The following is a 26828-nucleotide window of genomic DNA, read 5'->3' as shown; positions in this document are numbered from 1 at the left end:
GTGATAGACAAGTCAGGATATAGCAAAAATATGCATGAGCACTTCAGCGGATCAGTTGAGATGAAGTGATGCCATGTAACATCAATTAGAAAGAAATCCATGGTCTGCGCAATACGCAGGTATACAGTGTACATCTCTTCTTGGAGCCAAATGTGAAACTTAGGCAGTGAGCAGACTGCTTCAGTTTTAAACAGGTATTAAACAGAAGACAATAGGTGCAGGAGTAGGCCATTCAGCCCTTCGAGCCAGCACCGCCATTCACTGTGATCATGGCTGATCATCCACAATCAGTACCCCGTTCCTCCCCTCTCCCCATATCCCTTGACTCCGCTATCTTTAAGAGCTCTGTCTAACTCTCTCTTGAAAGCGTCCAGAGAATTGGCCTCCACTGCCTTCTGAGGCAGAGCATTCAACAGATCCACAACTCTCTGGGTGAAAAAGTTTTTCCGCAACTCCGTTCTAAATGGCCTTCCCCTTATTCTTAAACTGTGGCCTCCAGTTCTGGACTCCCCCAACATCAGGAACGTGTTTCCTGTCTCTAGTATGTCCAATACCTTAATAACTCACAGACCTCCATTGATACCCCTGCTCCGCTCTTACCCCCATCCCTATCTATAATTTTAGTCTGGTTCTCTTTCACTCTCTTTCTCTCCCCCCCCCCCACTATAATCTTCCCCAGCTCTATCTTTCTTTCTCTTTTATTTCCCATAATTCTTCCCCCTAGCCCATTTCCCTCCAGCCTGTCACTTCCTAGCTCTCTACTTTATCACTCCCCCGACTTCTTATCCCCCCTTGACCATCCCATGTTACTTCACTCGTGATGAAGGGTTTTGGCCCGAAACGTTGTCACTACCTCCTCCCACAGATGCTGTCTGGCCTGCTGAGTTCTGCCAGCATTTTGTGTTTTTACCTTAATAATCTTATATGTTTCAATCAGATCTGCTCTCATCCTTCTAAATTCCAGTGTATTAGAGAAAGGATGCAGTCAATAAGAAGGGAACAGAGTTTATAATGGGACTAGAGGTAACAGTTTTGGTTACTTTATATTTCATTTCCTTCAGAAATAGAAGTCAGATGTACAGAATTACAACATAAATATGCTGTAAGTGTCAGTAGGGGTAGATACAGGGAGAGATGGTGTCAGGTTGTGGGCACCATCAGAATGACAAACAGGATCTGCATGATCCACCTCTTTCTGGTATTGGTGCAGATAGATTTGCTGCGTCTCTTTCCTATTTTTTACTTTTGTTTCAAGATTCTAGTTTTTGCTGATTGTTGCTCTTTGAGTAATCTTAAACTTCCTGATTATTATCAGTCTTTCCACTTCTTCTGCTGCAAGCTAAATGTCCACCATTTTAAATTTATATTCAAATTAAGAAGAATCCAGAGAGAGCGAAGTCAAAGCAACATGCACAAAATGCTAGAGGAACTCAGCAGGCCAGACGGCATTTGTGGAAAAGAGTACAGTCAACATTTCAGGCCAAAACCCTTCATTAGGACTGGAGAAAAAAATGATGAGGAGTCAGAGTTAGAAGGCAGAGGGAGGGGAGGAAGAAACACGAGGTGATAGATGAAACCGGGAAGGGGGAAGGATGAAGTTGATTGTTGAAGGAGATAACAGGCTAGAGAAGGGGGAATCTGTTAGAAGACAGAAGATCATGGAAGAAAGGGAAGGGAGAGGAGCACCAGAGGAAGGTGATGGGCAGGTAAGGAGATAAGGTGAGAGTGAAAAATAGAAATAGGGAATGGGGAGGGATGGCCATTACTTGAAGTTCTAGAAATCGATGTTCATCTCATAAAGCTGGAGGTGCCCAGACGAAATATAAGGTGTTGCTCTTCCACCTGAGTGTGGCCTCTTCCTGGTAGCAGAGGAGGCCATAGACTGACTTGTCGGGAAGGGAAAGGGATACAGAATTGAAATGGGTGGCCACCGGGAGATACCACTTTTTGTGTCAGACAGAGTAAAGGTGCTCGGCAATGCAGTCTCTCAATCAATGTCAGGTCTCATTGAAATACAGGAGACCACACCGGGAGCACCGGATACAGTAAATGACCCCAATAGACTTGCAGATAAAGTGTTGCCTCACCTGGAAAGACTGTTTGGGGCGCTAAATAGTAGTGAGGAAGGAGATGTAGGGGAAAGTGTGGCATTTGTTCTGCTTGCAAGGATAAGTACCAGGAGACTAATGGGGTGGTAGGTGAGGACAAGAGGAACCTAACCCTTGGTGTGGCGGCAGGAGGATGGAGTAAGTGAATTGCAATTGCATGTGAATTAGAAGAGACACGGGTGAAGGCAGCATGGGTGGTGGAGTCACGAAACGGAACAGACACGGATGAAGTTAATCAATCTTGATTTGTTCTAAATTCATTAAGATCAATGTCACTAGAGAAAGAGAAAAAAGTTTGCACTTATGCAGGTCTTTCAAAGCCTCCAGATAAACCTTTCCAACAAAATTTCTCCTTTTTTTTTTATTAAATGGAGCCACTACTGCAATTAGATTCCAAAGACAGTAATCTAAACAAAACCAGAAGTTATTTTTCAGGTTTTTGACGAATACTGAGGAAAAAGGGCAATGTGGGGCTTATTTAATTCATCATCATTATGTGCCGTGTCTATGACGTAGGCGATCATGGTCTTTGACCATGATTGCTCTTGGCAAATGTTTCTACAGAGTAGTTTGCCATTGCCTCCTTCTGAGTAGTGTCTGAGAGGGTACAGGAACTAGAATTTAACATCAACAGTGAATTACATCCACTGGACTGTAATGGTGTCAGTCAAGATTTTGTAACTTTCAGAAGTGAGAGTATCATAACAAACACCAGACACTATAACAACCAAATACCTAAATCAGGGGTCCCACCTTTATTATGTCATGGACCAATACCATTAAGTTTGGGAACCCGTGCCCTCCAGACAAGTTATGCACTTAATGAACATTTTATATATACTTTATCTCTTTTCTATGATCAAGATTATCATTCATATCACTTAAAATAAAATGAACTGGTATAACTTGCTAGATTTAATGATCCAATGACAATTATCTTGCCCAAACCAAAAGAAGGATTTCTGTGATCATTCAGAAAACAGCTATTAATTTAGGTAAAAGGCAGCTGGCAGTGGAGAACAGTGCTATTTATTTCAGGAGAGAGAAAACACTGCATGCTCAGCTCTTTGTCTCCGTGACCTGCACACCTTAGCGTAGTTTGTTGTCCTTATGAACCACTGTTTGAGGTACTTCTGCTCAACCTTTGCCCCAGAGCGCCAGGAGCAGCCACTTTCATCCACCTGCTCATCTGCCAACACTGTCTGATCCACTGGGTCCCAGTTGACGAGTCCCTGAAAAGTATTGGAAATTGCATCACAACACAACGAAACAAAATTCACAGCTTCATGGATTTATCTGGATGCAATGAATTCAGTTCACTGACTACAAACTTGTGCCAATGACAAGCTATCTTGCTAAGTAAAAGAGCAGTGTTGCTTTGGGGAAGAAACAAAGCAGAAGGGATGGGAGTAACAAGGCAATAGATCAAACTGGGATTCTACCAAATATTAGCTTATATGGCACAGAATGACTTGTCCTGAATTTGCTCAGAACAACTTGTTCAGCAAAGGCTCTGGAGTAACACACCACAAATTGACCAGAGCATTAAGTATACATTCCAGTTTTAACAATCATTAAACTTGTGGTTCTTCCTATCACAAACATGAGAAAATCTGCAGGTGCTGGAAATCCGAGCAACACACACAAAATGATGGAGGAATTCAACAGGTCAGGCAGAATCAATGGAAAAAAGTAAACAGTCGACATTTTGGGCCGAAACCCTTCATTAGGACTTCATATAGCTTCTTCCTGTAATAGTGCTGCTGACCAATAGTTCCCACATAAATTTTATGGCAACAACATCCTTTGCAGTTCAATGTGGTTGTGTTTTGGCAGAAAGAAGCTTAAAGGGAGAAAATGTCACGCCATTTAAATAAAAACCTGAATTAGTCCTTGACGTACAAGGTCTAACTAAAAGGCTAAGGAGTGAAACCTGAGAAGTGGGACATGCTAACTTTTAGTCAGCATGATCAAGAATGATCACAAAACACCCCCCCCCCCCACTTTGTGCCAAAAGTTACTTGAAATTCAGAATCACTCTCAACTGTGTAATGCATACGATTAAATTTAAGAATACATTGGATTAAACCCAATATACTGTACTTAACCACCAAGATTTAGATATTTTAATTTAAACCACTTAAGCACCACCATCATTACTTATAACCACAACGGCATATGATGTGGTATAATTAGGCCATTTGGCCCATCTGTTCTGCCATTCAATTATGGGTAATTTATTTTCCCTCTCAATCCCATTCTCTTGCCTTCAGTCTGTTAACTTTTGGTGCCTTTACTAATTAAGAACCTTCACTTCAAGTATACCCAATGACTTGGCCTCCACAGCTGCTTGTGACATAAATTCGAAAGATTTACCATTTTCTGGCTAAAGAAATTCCTACTCATCTCTGTTCTAAAGTTCAAAGTTTAAAGTATATTTATTATCTAAGTATGTATACCATATACAACCTTGAGGTTCATCTTCTTGCAGACAGCCACAAAACAAAGAAACACAATAGAATCCACGAGAACCTCACATCCAATGTGCAAGAAAAGAACAATTTGTGCAAACAATAGAAGGGATGCGCTTCTATTCTGGGGCTGTGCCTTTTCGTCCTAGAGACTCCCAACTATTGGAAACATCTTCTCTATGTCCACTCTAAAGCTTATATGTTAACCCTTTCATTCACAATCATTCTCATAAACCTTCTTTGCATCCTCTCCAAAGCCAGCACCATCATTCTTACATCACAGCCAGAACTGCTTACAATAATCCAAATGTGACCAGACCAATGCCTTATAAAGCCTCAGGATTACACCTTGCTTTTATAAGACCATAAGGCCATAAGGTATAGGAGCAGAATTAGGCCTTTTGGCCCATCAAGTCTACTCTGTCATTACATCATGGCTAATCCATTTTTACCTCTCAGCCCCAATCTCCTGCCTTCTTCCCATAACCCTTCATGCCTTGACTAATTCCCAAAATTGTCTAAATAACATGCCTTGATTAAAGTTAATAAATTTCACATCACATGCCAGTGATAATAAACCTGATTCTGATTAATCAAGAATCTATTGGGGACGTCACGTGATGATGTAGGATCGAGACGTGGAAATCCAGTTCTCCTGTAAAATACTAGTAAAATAATGTTTAAGTGAAGAAAAGTTAGTAAATACTTTAAAAAAATTACTTATAAACTACTCAGGATTGTCTTCAGATATGTCTCCTAAACAGAAGCAGAAGAAAACTACTACTTTGAAGACAACACAAGTTGGAAAAGAATCAAGGCCGGTAGCCATGAAAGAGCCTCGGGCTCAAGTGCATTTTACCTCCAGCGATACAGAACAGGAAACTGCGGCAACATCAACCGTTTCAAAAAAAAGAGCAACAGGAATTGCGCATGTGTGAAGGAAGGGGCATGCGCAAACACGAGCAACCCAAACTACAAATCCCAGCTATGATCGGAACTGAAAGTGAAAGTGAATATGAGGTGGAATCAGATTCTCTGGATAAATCAGACAAAGATGAAGAGACAAAGAAGAGCAACAGGAAGGGGTTGGAGGTGATATTGGAGACATAAAAAAATCTTTGGTGCAAATAATGCATGAATTAAAAGCATTAAAAGTAATTTAAAAAGATATTAAAAATTTGAAGATTATGTTTGGTAAAATGATGAAAAGACAGGACAAAATGGACAAGAAAATTAAAAACTTGGAAGAAATAATGGGAGACACCATTGATAGAGTGAATAAAATGGAAGATAATATTTCTGCCTGGACATCAGAAAGAACACAGTTGTTAGAAAAAGTGGATGTACTTGAAAATTTTAACAGACGAAATAATATTAAGATTGTTGGACTTAAAGAAGGTATAGAGGGGGAGGATCCAATAAATTTTTTTCAAAAATGGATTCCAAAAATTTTGGGAAAGGAAGAAGGAACCTAGTTAATTGAAATTGAAAGGGCTCACAGAGCCTTAAGATCAAGACCTCAAGTTGATTAAAACCCACGATCAATCTTGATAAAATGTTTAAGATATCAGGATAAAGAAAAGATCCTGAAGGCAGCTGCCCAACGTGCCAGAAAGAGAAACGGGCCATTGATGATAGAAGGGAAAATAGTTCTTTTCTATCCTGATATAAGTTATGACCTTTTGAAGAGAAAGAAGGAATTTAACCTAGTGAAAAGGTTTTATGGGAAAAGGGTTATAAATTTATATTGCGCCACCTGGCAACCCTGATAATTTTTTTGGATGACGGAAAAAGAAGATCTTTTACTGATTATCGGGATGTGGAAGAATTTGCACAAGAACTCCCAAATATTTGCTAACCACAGCCAAAGATTTAAAAGTGAAACGGATGAAAGATGAAGACAGGGACAGTGACTGGAGTTGGTGGATGTTTAAGGACAGAAGAATATTTAAATATATTCTTAGTTATATGATACAGGGAGAGAAAGGTAAAAATTTGAGAAATATTAATCGAGAGTAGTGATATTATTTTTTCTTCTCTTGTATATACTTTTTTATGTTACGGGGGAGCTGGGGGAACTTCGGATCGATCGCTACGGGATTCACGTGTGTAATCATGGCGATTGCCATGACCTGTACAACGGAGGGGGGTAATGTTGTGTTTTTTTTTAATTCACAACATTAGTAGGGGGTATTTTGTTATTTTTTTTCTTTATAATCTATTTTTCTTTAATCTTTCTTTCTTTGCCTGGACAATCGGGGGGGGGGAGAGAGAGGGGGGGGAGACACATAGCAACACGGAGAATTTTAAAAAGATTCCCCAAGGTACTATGAAAGTTGAAAAGTTAGGTATTACTATACATTGGAGTAACCCTGTTAAAAATAATGACTAATTTACTGAATTTTTTAAGTTTTGATGTTAATGGGCTTGATGGACCGATGAAAAGAAAAAGAATTTTAACTTACATTAAGAAAATGAAAATAGATTTTGTTTTTAGCTGCATTCCATTTGAAAAAAATACTTATAATTTAAGAGATAAATACGAAATATTTCTGAAAATTTGGCGCCCTTATTTACAAAAGATAGGATTAAATATATAGGTGCTCCAAAGATAAAATTATTGGTTATTTGGGGAAAGAATTAAATATATATACTAAAGCTATTATGAACTCCATAGAGCATGTGGGGATCTTCCAATATCTAGGCATTCTTTCTTTCTTTCTTTCTTTTTTTTCCTCTTTCTACAGGGATGTGTTAGTGGGGAGGGGGGAAGGGTTGCTAGTTTTTTTTCCTTCTGTAACCATTTGAAAATTCAATAAAAAAATTTATTTAAAAAAAAGAGTCTATCAACCTCTGTCTTAAATATACTGAATGACTTAGCATCCACAGCTGCCTATGGCAATGAATTCCACAGATTCAATGAAATTCCTCCTAAAAGATTCTAAAAGGACACCCCTCTATTCTGAGGATGTGTCCTCCAGTCTTAAGACTCCCCCACTCTAGGAAACATCCTCTCCACATCCACTCTTTTGAGGTCTTTCAACATTCAATAGTCTATATTCTATATATTCTAGTCCTCTCAAAATAAATGCTAACATTGCATTTGCCTTCCTTACCTCTGACTCAACCGACAGGTTAACCTTCAGGGAACCCTAACCTTCAAATGAAATTCTCAATTTCCTCTCTTTGATGTGTCTGTGTCTAACAGGCAACATCACGACTCACTAATACAGATATTTTCATACACTGAGAGTCAGAAAAACCTGAACTAGCAGCCAACAGGAATAGCACAAATAAACCCTAAGATAGATAATACCATCACAATGAGTCACAGATCATCCATCTGTTCTGTAATAAATAAGATGTGTTGAATGATTTCAAAGCTACAAATTGCATGAGTAATGTTTTTTGAAATATTTGCCTCACTCCATTGGAATAAGAACTAAGAGAAAAAGTTAATGAACATTCTGTCTGAAGATTTTGATACAAAACCACATGATACAATCTCACCATGCTATCTAAAGAATTATTAATTCAATAAGTCAGAAATAAAAAGAAAAACAATAATGATTTACCATAAAACAGTTGTTAAACATCCATCCAGGTTTAGACATAGAATCTGAGAGCCATAGAATACCACAGCACAGAAACAGGCCTTTCTACCCATCTAGTCCATGCCGGACTACTAATCTGCCTCGTCCCATCGATTTGCACCCAGATCATAGCCCTCCATATACCACTCCCATCCATGTCCCTACCCAAATTTCTCTTAAATGTTGAAATCAAACAGGCGCCACCACTTCCACTGGCAGTTCCCTCTCATGTTACCCTTAAGCATTTCACCTTTCACCCATGACCTCTAGTTTTAGTCTCACACAACCTCAGTGGAAAAAGCCTGCATGCATTTACTCTACTAATAGCCCTCATAATTTTGTATATCTCGTGTCTCCTTGAGAAGGAAAAATGCAGTATTCTCAGTCCTACCTGTGGTTGACGATTAATAGCATACAAAGAACATCAAGTTACTTAATGGATGAACATTTGCGAATGCAACAAATGTGAGCCTTATAATTCATGCTCATATTTCATTGCTGAATAAATAAAATCTGACTGCAACTCACTTCCTTTTGATAAGCCATGCCAGCCACAAACAGTTTGAGGAAGAGGAATTGTGTCCACTTGTAATAATCAGATTGACTGGTGGTCACTTCCTAAAAGGAAAAAAAGAAGAGATCAAAACATAGGAAAACAAAATTACAACATATTTTAAATGATCACGTATGCACTTGACAATCACGAGATAACCTTTCAACAAAATAAAGAATATTCAGCCCGCTGTACACGTGCAAGCTTTTTGCACAGCTCTGTATGAGACATGACTCTGTGGTAAGACAGAGGGTTACAGGCTGAATTTCAATTCCAGTGACTAGCATAAAAATTCAGGCTGGCACTCTGTCACGGTATTGAGGAAGTGTTACTTTATCTTTTGGCTGAGATGTCAAACCGAAACTTCTTCAAATCTCTCAGGAAAACACAAAACATCACACAGCACAATTACAAAGAAGAACAAAGAAACATTGGTGTCCTGGGACATATTTACTCCTCAGTCAGCAATATTACAGGAAAACTACCAGGAAGCTTGTTGTTAGCTATTTAAGTTTGTCGTGTGATTTTCTAGCATTATTAGAAAGATTATAAAATTCTGGAACTGTCTTCTGTAGCCTTTCGTAGCATTAAGATTCTAAGACATCTAATACAAAAAAAAGGAAATGGATCCCAGGACTAACTATGATTGCAAACAGATTTCCATAAATTGTTTGCTTTGATAATCTAGATATGTGAACACCATGGTCCTGCAAGCCCTTTAAGATTATTTTAATATTTAAACTTCTGTTTTTGTTTATGTCTTGTTTACTTATTTGTGGTTTTACACAGTTTACACTCCATCAGTGTTATATAACAAGTTCGAAAATGACATTTACACAACTCAGCATGGCAACAAGGCAGAAAATCGAGAAATATTTGATTCCACGCCTTGTGGTGATCCATCACACATACTTTATTATTTTTGTCCCCTATTTTATGACCACACAACTATTGTAGATAGAGGGGTGAGGGAGCAGCTCTACTATGTATTCTCATGTTTCTCCTGTAGCTTTTAAACTAGCTTGACGATTTTCATTATTTTTTTAAAAACAATTTCAAAACTAACTCCTCACCAATGTCATCACTCACCTTATTCCAATCAAAACACAGTCCAAGTCCATGAAGTTGCTCTTTCATGTGTGCAATATTACTAGAAAGAAATATATATTTAATGACACTTAGTTATATTTTGTTGGTGTACATACAGATGCACATCAATTAAGTTTATTGCTTGTAGAAACTGACGTGAAAATGCACCCAATAGTCCGCACACCGCAGATTCAGATATTTCAAGCCAAAGATTTCCTAGGATGTCAAATCAGGTAAATATTTGAAATTCTACAGTGCATCATTCGCCTCAGAGTCTTCCTTCTAACTACAATGTAAAAATTAGCATAAAGTGGGAGGATTGTTCACTGAAAGGGTTGAGAGCAACTGCAACAACATTCAAATAGCTCAACAGCATCCACGTACAGGAGTTTGTCTTTCCCACTACCAATGCTGTAGGTGCAGGGTGAACAACCTACAGGTTGCACTATGACAACTCAACCACACTTCCTTCTGGCACTTTTTAAACCCATGACGTTCTCCAACTTACAAAGGCACATAACCTTGCAAAATGCAAAATACACTAAAATGAAGACCTAACACACAACTATGACTAATCCAAAACATAGGTTGGTCCTTCTAATATAAATTTCCTTCCTTTTCCTTTTAAGTTGAACTGATGATGCTCAGGAACTGCAAAGCAGGTTATGGTTGAATTACTGGTGATTCTTTCCCAAAAGTGTTTTGTAATAGTTCGAGGATCAGAGGACAATTATTTAAAAAGGAAAACTTTGTTTCCTGACTTGTAAATATAGCTTATGCATTTGTATTGTGCTATACGTGCACAAAATTACTATAAATTGTACAGTAAAAGTGGCAAAAGCAGCTGTTTAAAGTTTTTTTTAAATCAGTGGGTTACTGCTATGGAATACAATCTTTCAATATATGTTAATAGTTGCTGGTACCTCTCTGGAAATATAAAAATCTTGTAAGTTATCTAGTTTCATGAAGAAGTGTTCTCTTGGGAGAATATACTGTTCTAGTGCAGACATATCATAAACATCTTTAACATTCTCCCGTTCCCTTATCCAATTATCTTCAGAGCTTTCCAAAAGTACAGGCTGAACCTTTCCTTGCCTTTTATCTTCAGCCCACCACATCATCGGCAGGTTTGTGCTCAGCTTACATCTACATATGTCGATATCAAGTTTCTGAATCCCAAGACCACCTTAGTAATATTAGATTCCCACACATTATATTAAGCTAAACAGACCCTGTTGAAAATATTAAGAAGTTACATTGTCCTTCTAATTCAGTTGCAACAATACAATAACAGAGGGTTGTAAATATAGTCAGCTCCATCTTGGGTACTAGCCTACAAGTACCCAGGACATCTTCAGGGAGCGGTGTCTCAGAAAGGCAGCATACGTTATTAAGGACCTCCAGCACAAAGGCATGCCCTTTTCTCACTGTTACCATCAAATAGGAGGTACAGAAGCCTGAAGGCACACACTCAGCAATTCAGGAACAGTTTCTTCCTCTCTGTCATCCAATTCCTAAATGGAGATTGAACCCTTAAACACTACCTTACCTTTTTATTATATATTATTTCTGTTTTTGCACGATTTTAACTTACTCAATACACGTATACTGTAATTGATTTATTAATTTTTTTCTTCTATATTATGCATCACATTGAACCGCTGCTGCTAAGTTAACAAATTTCACGACACATGCCGGTGACAATAAACCTGATCCTGATTTATTCCTATAAACATTTGAAAAAATTCACTAAAATGTAAATTAAAGCAGCACATCAGCATGGCCTTCACATACGAGGGGTGATTGATAACTTTGGGGCCTAAGGTAGGAGTCAATTTTAGAAAACCTAGCACATTTATTTTTCAACATAGTCCCCTCCTACATTTACACACTTAGTCCAGCGGTCGAGGAGCATACGGATCTTGGACCTCCAGAAAATGTCCACAGATGGTTGATTGATAAGTTCGTAGCCTAAAGTAGAAGGAGTTGTGTTATACAGCTCTCATTACATGCACATGCAGGTCAACACTTTGAGTGATTATGCAGAAAGTTTGAAGTTAATAACCCTTCTACCTTAGGCCACGAACTTATCAATCACCCCTGTTGGGTTATTCACTTCAGCTTTCTGCATAATCACTCAAAGAGTTGAAATGCATGTGCATGTAACAAGAGCTGTATAACTCACCAACTTCTATCTTAGGCCACGAACTTATCAATCACCCCTGCTGTGGACACTTTCTGGAGGTCCAAGATCCGTATGCTCCACGACTGCTGGACCAAGTGTGTAAATTTAGGAGGGGACTATGTTGAAAAATAAATATGCTAGGTTTTCTAAAACGGACTCCTTCTACCTTAGGCCACAAACTTATCAATCACCCCTTGTACTTTTGCAGATATATAGCATGGTAACAGCCCATTCTGACCCAATGAGCTCACACCACCCAATTACACCCATGTGACCAATGAAGCTGTACTTCTTTGGAATGTGAAGGAAACCCATGCTGTCACAGACTTCTTACAGAGAGTGGTGGGATTTGAACCCAGGTCGCTGGTCCTGTAATAGAGTTATGCTGACTGCTACACTACCATGCCACCAACTTATCCTAATAGCCTTCTTTCAACAGAAGCCTTGGTGGCAGCAGCATCATTTGTGAAGAAATGCAAACTCTACCAAGCATCTAACCTGCATTGAAGTTAAGATAGTAGCTCAAGGAAATGATTTTGCCACACAGCCAAATTGCAACACAATTGACAAGTGCATGTGAAAGGACTCCAACCAAGGGATGAATGTCTTCTGTGGCCACAGATGATTTGAGTTCTTAAAAGCAGAAGTCTTCATCATTGAATGAGCAGGGGAGAAATTTTCAGTTTATTACACAGAATTCATGGCAGAGAAACAACACATTCAGCCTCACCTATCATTTATTTCTTTATTTAGTGATAGTGCAAAGTAGGCCCTTGTGGTTCTTTGAGCCATGCTGCCTCAGCAAGCCCACAACCCCAATTAACCCTAACCTAAACATGGGACAACTTACAATGACCAAGTAACCAACCCAGTAGGTCTTTGGATTGTGCTAGGAAACCAGAGCACCTGGGGAGCACAGGGAGGACAGAGATTCATTACAGAATGGTGCCGGAATTGAACTCCAAATTCCAGGACACCCTGAGCTATAATAGTGCACGATAATCACTACACCACCCCAATTTAGTCATATAAACTTAAAAAATATTAGTTAAAACATTTAGGTGAATATTTTAAAAGTTTATATGAACAAATCAGAGTCTATGCTCACACAAATATGCTCTATCCCTTCATACTTCCAATATAAAAACAGAAATTGCTAAAGATTCTCAATATGATTAGCAGCATTGGTGTAGAAAATGAAGTTAACTTTCATCAGAACTCTGCTTCTCTTTCCACAATGCTGACTCATATGCTACGTATCCCTGGCGGTTTCTGTTTTTTATTTCAGTTTTCCCAAAGTTATTTTGTTTTTTGCAATATTCTTCTATTGTATGTTTGACTTCACTATAAACACATTTGCACTATTATTACCAAGGCTACTGCAACAGCAAATTCCAAACCTGAAATCTCTATTGACTGGCATAACCGATAAATGGACAGCAAATTCCTCCCCAACCCCCAACAGACATGCACCATCATGATTTGGTAATCTATTGGCACTTCATCACAGCTGCAGGATAAATATACCCAAAATCCATACCTAACATTGCTGTGGGAGAGCCTTTGCCTGAGAGACAACTGTGTTTCAGGGTGACAGTGTATTACCACACCTCCAAGAACAATATACTGGATATCATTCTAATAAAAAAAAGTACAAAATAGTTCAGCTGTATACATTTGCAGAATGATGCCTTACCTTTTTGTCCACTCTTCTGGATCCAAGCCACGCTCAATTGCAGCATTTTCCGCTGGCAAGCCAAAAGCATCCCATCCCATTGGATGCAAAACCTGCAAATGAGACAACCAGATTACAAATCTTCCTATTCGTAACATAAATATGTTTTTCTTTTAAATGTATTTTCAGTGGTCTGTGAAGTTCACAGTCAAAGACTAGTATTTTTAACAGCCTCTCATTGCTAAGATACCCTTCTGCCTATGGGAGGATGAATCTCAGAGCTGTATTCTGTATACGTACTTTGATAATAAATGTACTTTGAATAAGGCTTTTCAAAACATTAGAAAGAGAACTTGTCTTGGCTAATTCAGAAAGAAAAACAAGACTCAATAAAATTAGCCAAAACACTTATAGATTGTTATAAAAACCCATGTGGTTCACTGACATGCTTCAGGGAAGGAAATATGCCGCAGCTCAATCCGATCTTTATTGGACTCCATGCTCAAAGCAATGAGACCAAGTGTTAAATATCCTCTGAAATAATGTTCAGTTCAGGAGCAATAAAGAATGGATAACAAACTCTAATACTGATGGTGATACCAATATCCCACGAAAACATTTTTTAAAAGCTCAAAGGATTTGTTTAATGAAACTTAAAAGTTGGCTTTAAATAAATTAACATATTTTTCTAAGTTACATTTTGTTACTTTATGATATGATCAGTGTTTCTTCTGCATGCACAGGAATTCAAATCCAGGAACATTTCCATGCTTGGATATGTTTTATTTTTGCAAGACAACTATTATATAGTTGCATAATGATTCTATATTAATAAGGGATGATAATTTGCTGAACATTAATTTCATCTATAAGTGTTTCAGTTCAGAGAACACGCAGAGAAGTGTTTGTAGCCCTATAAACCAAAACCTCCAGGTAAAATTTCCATGGCATTTCTAAGTAAGGCCTGCCCAGGGCAACAGGAGCTTACGTTATCTAATTCTTCCCAGTTACTTTTCATCGCTGGATGAGTTGTTTTTCCTAGATCATCAGATATGGTTCTTACTTCCCTTCGAACATCCTGCTCTATTGAGATCTTAGCAACCTTAGTTGCTGAACAAGAACCTGCATTTAGACAGTAAAATGTCCAGAATTGCTGTTTATTAAACAAAGTTTGATAACACAGGAATTGTGTTATCAGAAATTGTGGAAATACCAAGCACCCTCATTTTCATACCTGAATTTATCATATGGTTTGAAAATAATGTAAAAGGCCTTCTCATTTACTTATGTTATTGGCTTGGGGTTCTGTGAGAATGGCACAGCAGTGTTTTGCTGGTCAGATTGGTCCCAAAGGAGATGCCAAGGAATAAGAGGACTTTTTTTTAAAGATGAGTTTTTTGTCCTCCCCCTTTTCGTGTTGCTTTCTACCAAATACCACAGCACAAAAGCTCAGAAACTGGAAAGACAACTGATCTCTTTCTTAAGGAAGGAAAACTTGTTTGAGATTTCAAACAAGACAACTCTGCTTTGCCACTAAATAGATACCCTTTATTATTTATTTACATCACATATTGGTACCTTTTATAAATCATGTTGGATTCAGTACTATCTCCCGATAACTGCCTAAACAAACATGGTAATTACTAAAAAGATGTTTAAAAATACTTAAGGCTATTTACTACAGACAACATTAGCAATCAGTGTAAAAAATGCCCTTAGAACCTTTTGAGACTATATCCTCCCTTCTGTTTTTGTTATATTTAATAAACTTATTAAGCATTTGCTTTTGTTAATTAGTTTGGTTTTATTGCCTATAATATTTCATTTTATCTTAAGTATTATTTATCATATGTACTTCGTTCTTATTGCCTTCATGTACCTTCAAGCTGCTTTCCTTTCTGTTGTTTATATTTCTGCAGAATCCTAAAATATGTCAGCGATATCAAATGGCCTGCTTGACATTAAACCCCATTATTGAGGATGATGCCATGTTACTCACTGAGCATTAACAGTTGATGCTATCATGCAATAAGTAGTTCGTATTTGAAATAGTGAACTCATGATAAATTGGGCTGCAGAATTCAGAACGAAAGAAAATGGTCCCTGTTTTGCAGGCCATGTTTCCCATGGTTTATACTTCATGGAGACCTCGGTTTGTTTGCCCCACAACGTGAACAGAAGGGTCCGAGCTTTAGAGATTGTTAATCAGATACTGGGCTAGATATGAAACCAGATTCTTCTCCCTTGTGGATTCAACAGATTTCCAGTGGTTTTATGTGAGGAACAACTGCATATGGAGGGCAGCAAAAATCAGAGGAGAGCTACTGTGCCTCATATTTATCAGTGATTTAGAAACATAGAAAACCTGTAACACAAAATAGGCCAATGTGGATCGTCCATTGGTAAGATGCACGTTAATCCGATAATGCATTTTGTGGAAGGAAAAGGAGAAACAAATTGCAGAAATACTGAGAGAAACTATAAGGAGGGCATGAAAGATGTGTGCACTATTGGGAGTGTACGTGATCAGAACAGAATACAGGCATTGCTCGAAGTGAGAATGGAAAATGGATCTGCATGTGTTAATTGGCTTTCAGCATAGATAAGTTTAACAGCAAGATTATGGTAAGGCCCGTCTCCAAGCTGATTTATTAAATATAAAGCAAACTAAAGCTGCTGAGGGAAGAAGGAAGGAAAGACTTGAGGCTATAATGTATGAGTCACTAAATTTCCACGTCCAATTATACCGGCTACTAGAAGAGCTAATATGCGAAGATGTATTGTGGAACAAAGTAATAGAAAGATTATTCTCCCTCCCTTTATGATTGCCAGACCACATTAAAAAATATTGTGCCCAAGACAAAATGCTGAATGAACTCAGCAGGCCAGGCAGCATGTATGGAAAAGAGCAAACAGTTGAGGGTTTCAGGCCAAGACCCCTCGTCCTGGTGAAGGGTCTCAGCCCAAAAAGTTGACTACTTACTCTTTTCCATAGATGCTGCCTGGCCTGCTGCATTTCTCCAGCATTTTGTGTATGTTGCCTTGGATTTCCAGCATCTGCAGATTTTCTTGTGTTTGTGATACTGTGCCCAGCTTTGGCCGTCCCGCAGAGCGGGAAAACAGTGGTTCTGAAAAGCGTTACTGGATAAAACCAGCTTTAAAAATCCTCTGTTATACAAAGGCTGAGAAAACTATGGGCTTTTCACTTCAGTTAAGAAACAAATAATATAAAGGATTGAACTTCTGCTGTGGACAACCTACTAAAGGCAGATTAGATTAGTGGGAGAATGAATTTACATTTGCAGTGTGCAGAAGTTAGGGTAAGAAGGGAAAATCTGATTGTGTTTAGTAATTACAGCAGCTTGGGAATGTTCCAATGACTCTGCTGTATCTTAGCCATCCAATTGTATTTCTTGTAGATTCTGGCTTTTAGTTTCCAATAGTATCATTAAAAAGATTCTACTGTACTGAAACAACACATAAAATACTTGAGGAACTCAGCAAGTCAGACTGCAGCTACAGGGGAAATTGGGCAGTTGCCATTTCAAGATGAGACCCGTCTTCAGAACTGGAAAGTAAGAGAAGCCAAGGAGCAAAGCCAGTACAAAAAGGTGGGGAGAAGAGGTGGAATGAGACATGAGGGAGGGGAGGATGGGGGTGATGGGAATGATGTAAGAAGCTGCTGGGTGATAGGTGGAGTTGTCAAAGGACTGAAGAAGATGGAATCTGACAGGGAGGACAGTGACCCATGGAATCAAAGGAAGGAGGTGAGGAAGGGAACTGGAGGGGGGGGGGGGTGTACGAATGATGGGTAGGTCAGAGGAAAGAAAAAACTAGGGTAATGGGGCTAGTGGGATAAAGGAATAAAAGGGGAACAGAGGGCAGAGGTTACCGGAAGTCAGAGAAATCAATGTTGATGCTGTCAAGTCAAACTACCACAGTTGAATATGAGATGGTGTTCCTCTAATCTATGTATCATCTCAACCCGATAGTAGACGAGGTTGTGGTCAGACATGTCAGCATGTGAATGGGAAGACGCATTAAAATAGCTGGCCACTGGGAAATTCTGAATGATAAGGCAACTCGATGAAGCAACTTCCTGCAGATTGCCTTGGACCTCACCAACGCAAAAGAGGTGGCTTGGGTGCTGTAAATGACACTGACAAATTCACGTGCGAATGACTGTTTAGGGCCCTGAATGGTGTTGATGGAGGAGGTGCAGAGGCTGGTGTAACACTTAGCATGATGGCAGGGAAACTTGCCTGGAGGAGGATCGGTGGGGAGGGATAAGTGGGCAAGGGAGTTAAGGAAAGAGTGATCTCTGTGAAAGGGGGAGGGGAGGGGAGGGGAGGGGTGAGAAAGGCCTGGTGGGGGATTCCATATGGAGATTGTGGAAGTTCCAGAGAATATGTTTGCTCCATAGGCTCATGTGGTGATAGGTGAGGACAAGAACCCTATTTCTGCTATGTCTGGGTTGGCAGGGGAGAGGTGGTGGGAATGGGGTGAGGGCAGACATATGGGAAATAGAAGCAATCCGTGTGAGGGCTGCATCAAATCACTGGAGGGGGAGACCTCATTTTCAAAAGAAAGACATCTCAGATGTCCAGGAGTGGAAAGCCTCATCTTCTCCTCTGAGGAACAGAGAGAACAGACTTGCTTCCACGCGAGAGACAGGGTGACAAGAGTTGTAGTTGAGGAAACTGGGAATCAGTGGGTTTGTAGAAGTTGTCAGAGGAGAATCTGTCTCCTGAGAAATTAATAAAAGGGAATTGCAATATTGTTTTTGTTGTTCTTCTCTACACTTTGTGGTGTATCAGGTGACAACCTTGCCATTTCCTTAGCATTTGCTCAACCCAGCACAAATAGAAAGCATGCAAGGTGCTGGCTGGATTCGAACCTGGAACCACTGGCCTCGTGGTCCAATATGGATGCCATTACACCACTGGCTGGTCAGTCGGTATTTTATATTTATTTATATAAAATAACATAAATTGTACTTTGCTACATCTGCCAAGAAATTCAGTTGACTGTAAATATCCTGGGTATTTGTCACCCACGTTGCTCATGAACTGTTTGTCCCACTCCCATCAGGGAAAAGATTGTGTAGCATCCACATCAGGACCACCAGTTACTCAAGACAGTTACTTTCTAAAAGCAGTCAGGCTTATCAAAACCTCCAACCCACCCCCACCACCATTTCCTGTCAGAGTCACCTTAGTACAGATACTCCTGTGTCTAGCATCACTTCATGGACATACAAATACTCATCAAATAAGCCATCTCATCTATTTCAAAGATCAAAGTACATTTATTATCAAAGTATGTATGCATTATACAACCGTATTTACGTAGGGTTTGTCTCCTAACAGGCAGCCATGAAACAAAGAAACCCAAACAAATTTTAAAAGACCATCAAAAACCCAATATGCAGAGAGAAAAAAAAACCAAATCATGCAAACAAACAGCATTCTGAGCTGGTCCACAAGGAGAGTTTGTCCACAGACTCTTAGTTCAGCGCAGAGAGGAACAGGAAGCTGAACCGGCCCATCCCTCGCCTCGGGTGTTTTGTTTATTACTGTGTTCCTTATCATGTTGTGTTGCACTGGATCCAGGGTAACAAAGATTTCATTCTCAACTACATTTATGCACTATAAATGACATTAGATAATCTTAAAACTTCAGCTTTTTATTTAAAAATGTGGGATCTTGTAATATATGGTTACCTTAGTTTTAAACAGATACTGCCAAATCTAAACACATTTACTGTCCTTTTCACAATGTCTTTTATAATGATATCACAATATGATATCAACCCATTTGTATTAATTGTCAATTAGCTGGACATTTTTCTAGCACATTACCTGGATAAGGATTACTCAATTTTTTAAAGTACAGATTTCAGTCCATAGAAATTCAGTCAAGCTTGAAGAAGACATTTGCAAAGTGGAGAATATTTCAACGATGAAGTATTTTTGAAGCATCTGTCTTGACAGGACTTATCTAATTATGTCAGTTATTTTCAGCTTTGTGGAGAGTCACTATTTCAGAACAATGTCTCAGGCTGGTGATCTGCTCTGCTGAAATCAGAGAACCTTTGGACCATTGTGCAGGGATTAGTCAGCGTCTAGACTCATCGCAATAACAGGGATGTATAAATTAAAAGGAGATTTCAGGAAAACAGCGGTGATTAATTACTAACAACTCTAGACAACACTTGCACATTTAGGAGAGGCTAACAAAAGCAATATAAATTGGGTGACACAGCAGTAGAGCCACTGCTTACAGCACTGGGTTCAATTCTGCGTCTCCCTGCAGTTTGCACATACGCACTGTTGCTCTGGGAGCTCTGGCTTCCTTCCATATCCCAAAGATATGCAGCTGATAGGTTAACTGACCACTGTAAAATGAGTGGTGTAAACTCAGAGGAGTTAAAGGGAGGGTGGGGACAATAAAACTGAATTTACATAGAATTATTGTGAATGAGTGCTTGATGGTCGGTATGGACTCTGGGTGGAGAAACCAGTTCCCATGCTATATCCTCGCTATGGCTTGAATTTAAAACCAAGCTGTTTGAGATAAGATGATTAGCAAAATGGATAAGCAATTCAATTGCATTAATCAGTGCTCTTGAAATGAAATGAGAGAAATAGTAAGACAGCATATATGTCAGTGCAGAAGTAGAAACATCATACTAATACAATGTGAGCTGAGAAGCAGAAAGGGGCAAACTCTAATGACCTGAAAGAGAAAATGCTTGAAGTGTTCAGCAGGTTTGCACAGCATATGTCAAGAGAAAAATAAATTAATATATCAGGTCAAGGGATTTTCATAAGAAGTATTAAAATTTATAAATCAAACCTGTTTTAATATGCAGAGGGGTGGAAAAATTAGACCATGTGAAACCATAAATGATGAGGTCAGTAAATTGGTATATCTTGGCTTGATACAAGGCTAATCTGTTGGGTGTGATCATATAAGTTTTAACAAGTGAACAAGAAGGATCACTCTTTTATCTCCCTACAGGCTAAAAATGACAAATGGCAATATCTCCAAATAAACATACAAACTGCTGTTACCATTTTAAACCAGACAGATATTCCAAAGCAATCAAATTACCTGATAGCCACGCATTCTCTGGAAATGAGCCATGGTGTCACTGATGGTGTACACTCGAACATGCCCCATATGGAGCTTCCCAGAAGGATATGGGAACATCGAAAGCACATAACACTTTGGCTTTGATTTCTATGAGAAAAATAATGCATGAAATAGTAGAGAACAATAATTCTGTTTTAAGCTTATAAAGCTTCAATGGAAACTAGTAACAGTATGTACATTAAAAAATTACCATGATAGAAAATGCAAGATAATTATATTCTATATATTTATTTATTTATTTGTTTAACTTGTGGCACCTCATCAGATAACTAGTTACAAGTGCTATTTTCAATCAAGTCTATAAGTCACATAAATAAATAAATTCTATTTAAATCAAAGCTAAACCCTCTGTTCTTAAAACCTAAAATAAATTTAGTTGAACATGTACGCATTCTGCTGTTAAAAGGTCATTGACTTAAAACAATAACTGAAAAATCAATGACTGCTGGAGGTAGTGTACAAACCAGAATGCTGATAATCTAGGAAACTCTTGAATTTAGTGTTGAATCCTGAAATGTGTAATGCACTAAACCTGAAGATGAGGTGCTAATCTTCAAAATTATTTCAACCTTCATTACAACAGTACCAGAGGCTAAGAACAAAGGTCAAAGTGGAATGGGAGATTGAAGTGACAAGCAACTGGAAGTTTGTGGTTACTTTTGGGGTCTGAAGAGAGCTGTTCTGCAAAGTGACCCTCCAATCAACTCTTCCCCCCTCTACCCCACCCCACTTTTTCTGTAACTAAAATGTTTTATTTGTAGTATTTCCCAGTTGTGACGAAAAGCCGATAACCTGAATTGTTTATTTTGTACCTTTTATGTGTCCAATTTGCTAAGTGTTTTAAGCAGTTTTTGTTTTATATTTCATCTCAACTGGATCTTTGTCTTTTGCACAGTCCATACCTGGTAAGGCTTGGTAGAACAGATCATTAATTGCCTACGCATTGGTAAATTATTCAGCAAGAACAGAGAGAATTCAGGGCTTGACTGGAACTGGCAAGTTTACTGCCCATTTACATTTACAGCCCATGCTTCAGATTCTAGGAGCTGAATGGCTATTTTTGCTTCTACATTCTTTCCTATCTTAATCTCAGTTTGACACATGATTGTGCATCAAACCTGCAAACATTCTGTATCAACACACACACAAAATGCTGGAGGAGCTCAGCAAGTCAGACAACACTCATGGAAATGAACAAATAGTTGACATTTCCAGCCAAGACCCTTCTTCAGGACTGGAAAGGAAGGGGGAAGACACCAGAATGAAACGGTTCAGGGAGGGAAGGAGGATAGCTAGAAGGTGAAAGGTGAAGGCAGGTGCGTGGCAAAGGTAAAGAGCTTGAGAGGAAGGAATCTGATAGGAGAGGAGAGTGGACCACAGGAGAAAGGGATGGAGGAGGGGACCCAGGGGGAGGTAACAGGCAAGTGAGAAGATGTAGTAGGCTAGAGTGTGGAATAGAAGAAGGGGGAAGGGGGAGGGAATTTTTGTTTTTACTGTAAGGAGAAATTGACATTCATGCCATCTGGTTGGAGACTAGCTAGACAGAATATAAGGTGTTGCTCCTCCACCCTGAGAGTGGCCTCATCATTGCACAAGAAGGGGCCATAGACTGTCATGTCAGAACAGGAATGGGAAACAGAAATTAAAATGTTGGGCCATCAGGACGTTTCGCTTTGGCAGATGGAGCGGAGGTGTTCAATGAAGTGGTGCCCCAATGTACAACGGGTCTCACCAATGTAGAGGTTGTATCAAGAGCACCAGACACAACTCCAGAAACATTTTGATTGTTTTTTTGTGAAAGTGAAATACTTACATCAGTTTCCAAAATATTTTGAAATTGTTCCTTTATTCTTGATTGCCAATATCCTTCTACACTTTTTCGAGTCTGGGGTCGATAGTCTCTCTCCCATATTCCTGTCTCACTGTAAATATTTCTGTTGCATCCCAGTGCTTGTCTTCCATTTGGCTTCAGTAAACGGTGCCACCCACAAATGGGTCTCATCAAGCAGCAAGCAGGACGGCTCAACATCCACAAGACACCCTTCATCTTTACAAATCAGGTGCCTTTAAAAATCAAATACAAATTATCAATACAGGAAAAAATGCAAGCCCACTCTCAATATGATTACTCTTAGGGATCACTAATGATAAATTTAAGAGGATATCAGATAAGCAACTGATGGAGGAAGGAATAGGACATGGATAACGCACACTGAACAAAAATGTTTAAATAAAAGGCCATCGAATCTGCATTTGGGTTCTGCAAGGACAGAGGCCCAGATCATATGCACTAATTGTGATCCACTAAAGCAGGAGAAATCCTAGCGAATCGTGCTTCACCTGGAGGGATTGCCTGAACCTCTGAAAGATAGGAAAGGAAGCTATAAAAGGACAGGTTCTGAATCTTCAACTGTTGCATGGAAAAGTGGTCTGGGGAATGGTTGGTGGAAATGAAAAAGCGGACATGAGATTGACAGAGAAAATGGTCCCTCCATAATACCTTGTCCTTGCGGGAAACGAGACCCCGTCACTGTAATTCTTCACTCCAAAGAAATTTTGATATGTCAGGATTCCTACATTTTTCCAGCATCGCCCAACATAAATTATTCATCTTTCTTCTTGGTCCTCAGGACTTAATTTTGAATTCAATAATTTCAGATAACCCCTTTAATCTCTTATTTTAATCTCCTTTTCCACAGATGTGACTAGACTTTGGCTTCATTTTTATTTTCTGTTCTATCTGCTGTATTATTAAATAATACACTTCAGTCAGCACCCTATCACTGACATTCATTCTGCCCCTCCACCCCTTCTTCTCTCTGTAACTTAAAACACATTTGTTTCCTGATTTTAAAGACAAGAGATTCTGTGGCTGCTAGAAATCTTGTGCAACAAACACAAAATGTTGGAGGAACTCAGCAAGCCAGGCAGAATCTATGGAGGAGAATAAGCAGTTGAGTTTTCGGGCCAAGACTCCCAAAATGTTGGCTGTCTATTCACTTCCATAGATGATGCCTGACTTGCTGAGTTCCTCCAGTATTTTGGGTGTGTTTTCTGGATTTTTAGTTAACTAGGGTTTTTGTTTTCACCACTGATCTTATCTGGTGTGCAGGATTTTTGTGTTTTGGTTTGAATTTGCAATAACTGCAGTTTATGCAATAATCCACTGGCCAAACAGAGAAGGGAAGTAACAAAATAATACATCCTGCCAAGCAAACACGGATACTTCAGCAATCACATCTGGGGGTTTATTTCCTTCAGGTGTTTGTTATGAGGTTCACTCTCAAGGCCAAAATCTAGCACCAATCCCAAATGTCCTTGAAGGTAACAATTTTTATCATAGAGTTTTTCAATGCTGGGAATACTACACGGTAAAAACAGGAAATCTTTGACTTCTGTGTTGAGTCTTGAAAGGTGTATGTGCCAAATCAGAAAATTAGGTGAAGTTCAACAAAGTTACTTTGAACTTCATTGGAGCAATGTTGGAGCCAAAGATGGATATTATAGTCAGACGGAAAATTAAAGTGACAAGCTGTTAGGGACCTAGGGTGCCTTTCAAACACTTGCACTGTTCTTCTTCACTGATGCAAAATAATTTCTGTGCAACATCAAGAGACTGCAGATGCTGGAAATCTGGACAAACTCAGAGCTTTTAATTTCTACACTGCTGTTTCCCATGTTCTATGAGACTGGCACAGTGGAGCAAACAAGCTTTAATCCCAGTGCCTAACTTTCCTTAGTCCTGACCTCCTGCTGGTGTGATAAAACTACCTCCCAGTGCAGCTCCCACAAGTATTAAACCGTGGACAAAAGGGTTCCTGCTTGAGTGGAAAAAATGTGAATAGGTGGTAGAATATTTAATTGGATTCAAGATTTTTTATGTGATAAGAAGATAAAAGTTAGGGTGGAAACAACATTCTCTAAGAAATGTGAGATAGAGAATGGAACTCCACAAGGGAGTGTGTGTAGCCCACTCCTTCTTAATATTATAATTAATGACATTTTCTTAAATGTTACCTCATTTCCAAATTATTAAATGATGCAGTGTGAAAGACAGGCAGGAATATAAATTTATATAGTTAGGAAAATGCAGACAGCTATTAATAAAGTAGAGGAATGATGAAGTTGGTGGAGGTTTAAATTTTCTGTTGCAAAAACTCAAATTATTTGTTTTTCTAAAAGAAACATTACACCTACAATTGATCCCAAGTAATATGGTAAATCTTTTGAACAAGATGCAGTGTAAAGTTTCAAGGTATGCGGATGGGCACAAGGATAACATGGAAGCTGCATGTGAGTAAAATTCTGGAGAAGTGTAAAACAGCCCTTAAGGTGCTGAGGTGCTTAGATGGGTGTGAATGGGGTGCGCATAGGAGTAGGAGTCACTTAAACAAATATATATTGCTTTAACGACATCTGTCTTTGATCATGGATGTATTGCTTATGTTGTGCTATTAAATCATCCCCAATTTTGGCAATAGTGAAGTACCTTTACATCTGTGCAGGTTATGGTTACCAATGGTTCGTTGGGTAACGTAAGAGAACATAAAGTTGGTCATCCAGTATTGGCAACATTAGTAGAGTGTTAGGAATATTGCAATCATAAAGTCTTCAGTTTTTGATGGATGGGAAATGAATGGGAATAAAATTTGCTTAATGCAGAATGTGGTCCCAGTGTTAGCCCTTCTGTCATTCTTCCATGGTTTTCCTCTCTGCCTATGGTTGATTTAGCCCTCAAGGGAAGACCAAGATGAAGAATGATTGAAAATCAGTGGCACAGGAAGTTCAGCAGTATACATATGCAAAGCAGATAGTATGCTTTCTTACATATCTACACAGATGGTTCAAAAGATCAGTGACAGGTCATTTTGGGATTCTGGGTTTATGTTCCAAAGTTCAGATGGTTATTAAGGAAAAATTATCGAAGTATCAGTATTCATGTCTGAGATGGTTGCTATCATTTTAGCCTTGGAATGGATCAAAGAAGTATGCCATTATGTACTTCTGTGCTCTGATTCATTCAGGTATTTCAAATTGTAGGCGAAAGTTCAAAGTACAAAGTAAAATTTATTATCAGAGTACATACAGCTCACAGATTCTTTTTCCTGTGGGCATACTCAACAAATCTACAAAAAAGTAACTGGTTGAGAAGGCTTTACCCATGATGTACTGAGCTGAATCCGCTACCTTTTATCTGATTTTCCACCCAAAGACATTGAAGTTCCAATGCCAAGCTGTAATGCAGCCAGTCAATACAATTTCCATCATACATTTGTAGAAGCTTGCCAAGGATTTAATGACATGGGGGGACATCACGTGATGACATAGGATCGAGACATGGAAATCCAGCTCTCCCGTAAAAAACTAATAAATTAATGTTTAAGTGAAGAAAAGTTAGTAAACATTTTCTAAAAACTACGTCTATACTACTCAGGATATTCCTTAGGTATGCCTCCTAAACAGACAAAGAAGAAAACTACTACTTTGAAGATAGTACAAGCTGAGCCGGCCACCATGAAGAAGCCTCGGACTCAAGTGCATCTCACCTCTGGCGATACAGAACAGAAACCGGCGGCAACATCAACAGTCTCCAAGAAGGAACAACAGAAAATGTGCGTGCGCGAAGGAAAGGGCATGCGCAAACATGAGTAATTTGAACTACAAATCCCAGCTACGATTGGAAGTGGAAGTGAAAATGAACCCAAGGTGGATTCGGATTCTCTGGAACATACAGATGAAGATGAGGAGGCAAAAGAAGAACAACAGGAAGAGGAAGTGGAAGATATTCTGGAGACATAAGAGAAGCTTTGGCACAAATAATGCATGAATTAAAAGAATTAAAAACATTAAAAATAATAAAAGAAGATATTAAAAATATGAAGACTGATAAAATGGTGAAAAAACAGGAGAAAATGGACAAGAAAGTTAAAAAGCTAGAAGAAATAACGGGAGGCACTATTGATAGAGTGAATAAAATGGAAGATAATATTCTTGCC

The 26828-nt window shown here is 38.9% G+C and overlaps 1 protein-coding gene across 3 annotated transcripts in view; it reads right to left on the bottom strand.

Moving 5' to 3' along the window:
• Positions 1-26828, bottom strand: part of lars2 (leucyl-tRNA synthetase 2, mitochondrial) — a 97180-nt gene that overhangs the window by 61338 nt on the left and 9014 nt on the right. For all 3 annotated transcript variants that reach the window (XM_059945180.1, XM_059945178.1, XM_059945179.1), the window contains exons 2-7: positions 22646-22896; positions 20791-20919; positions 13696-13787; positions 9815-9875; positions 8701-8790; positions 3197-3340 (exon numbers count right to left, since the gene is read on the bottom strand). In XM_059945180.1, the coding sequence (XP_059801163.1) occupies positions 3197-3340; positions 8701-8790; positions 9815-9875; positions 13696-13787; positions 20791-20919; positions 22646-22879 (750 nt within the window). In that variant the 5' untranslated portion in view covers positions 22880-22896. The remainder of the gene's footprint in view (positions 1-3196; positions 3341-8700; positions 8791-9814; positions 9876-13695; positions 13788-20790; positions 20920-22645; positions 22897-26828) is intronic.

Source organism: Hypanus sabinus, chromosome 20 (genome assembly GCF_030144855.1).
Source record: "Hypanus sabinus isolate sHypSab1 chromosome 20, sHypSab1.hap1, whole genome shotgun sequence".
Taxonomy (NCBI): domain Eukaryota; kingdom Metazoa; phylum Chordata; class Chondrichthyes; order Myliobatiformes; family Dasyatidae; genus Hypanus; species Hypanus sabinus.
The sequence above is the reverse complement of the archived record's forward strand: the minus strand, read 5'-3'. Positions and strand labels throughout refer to the sequence as shown.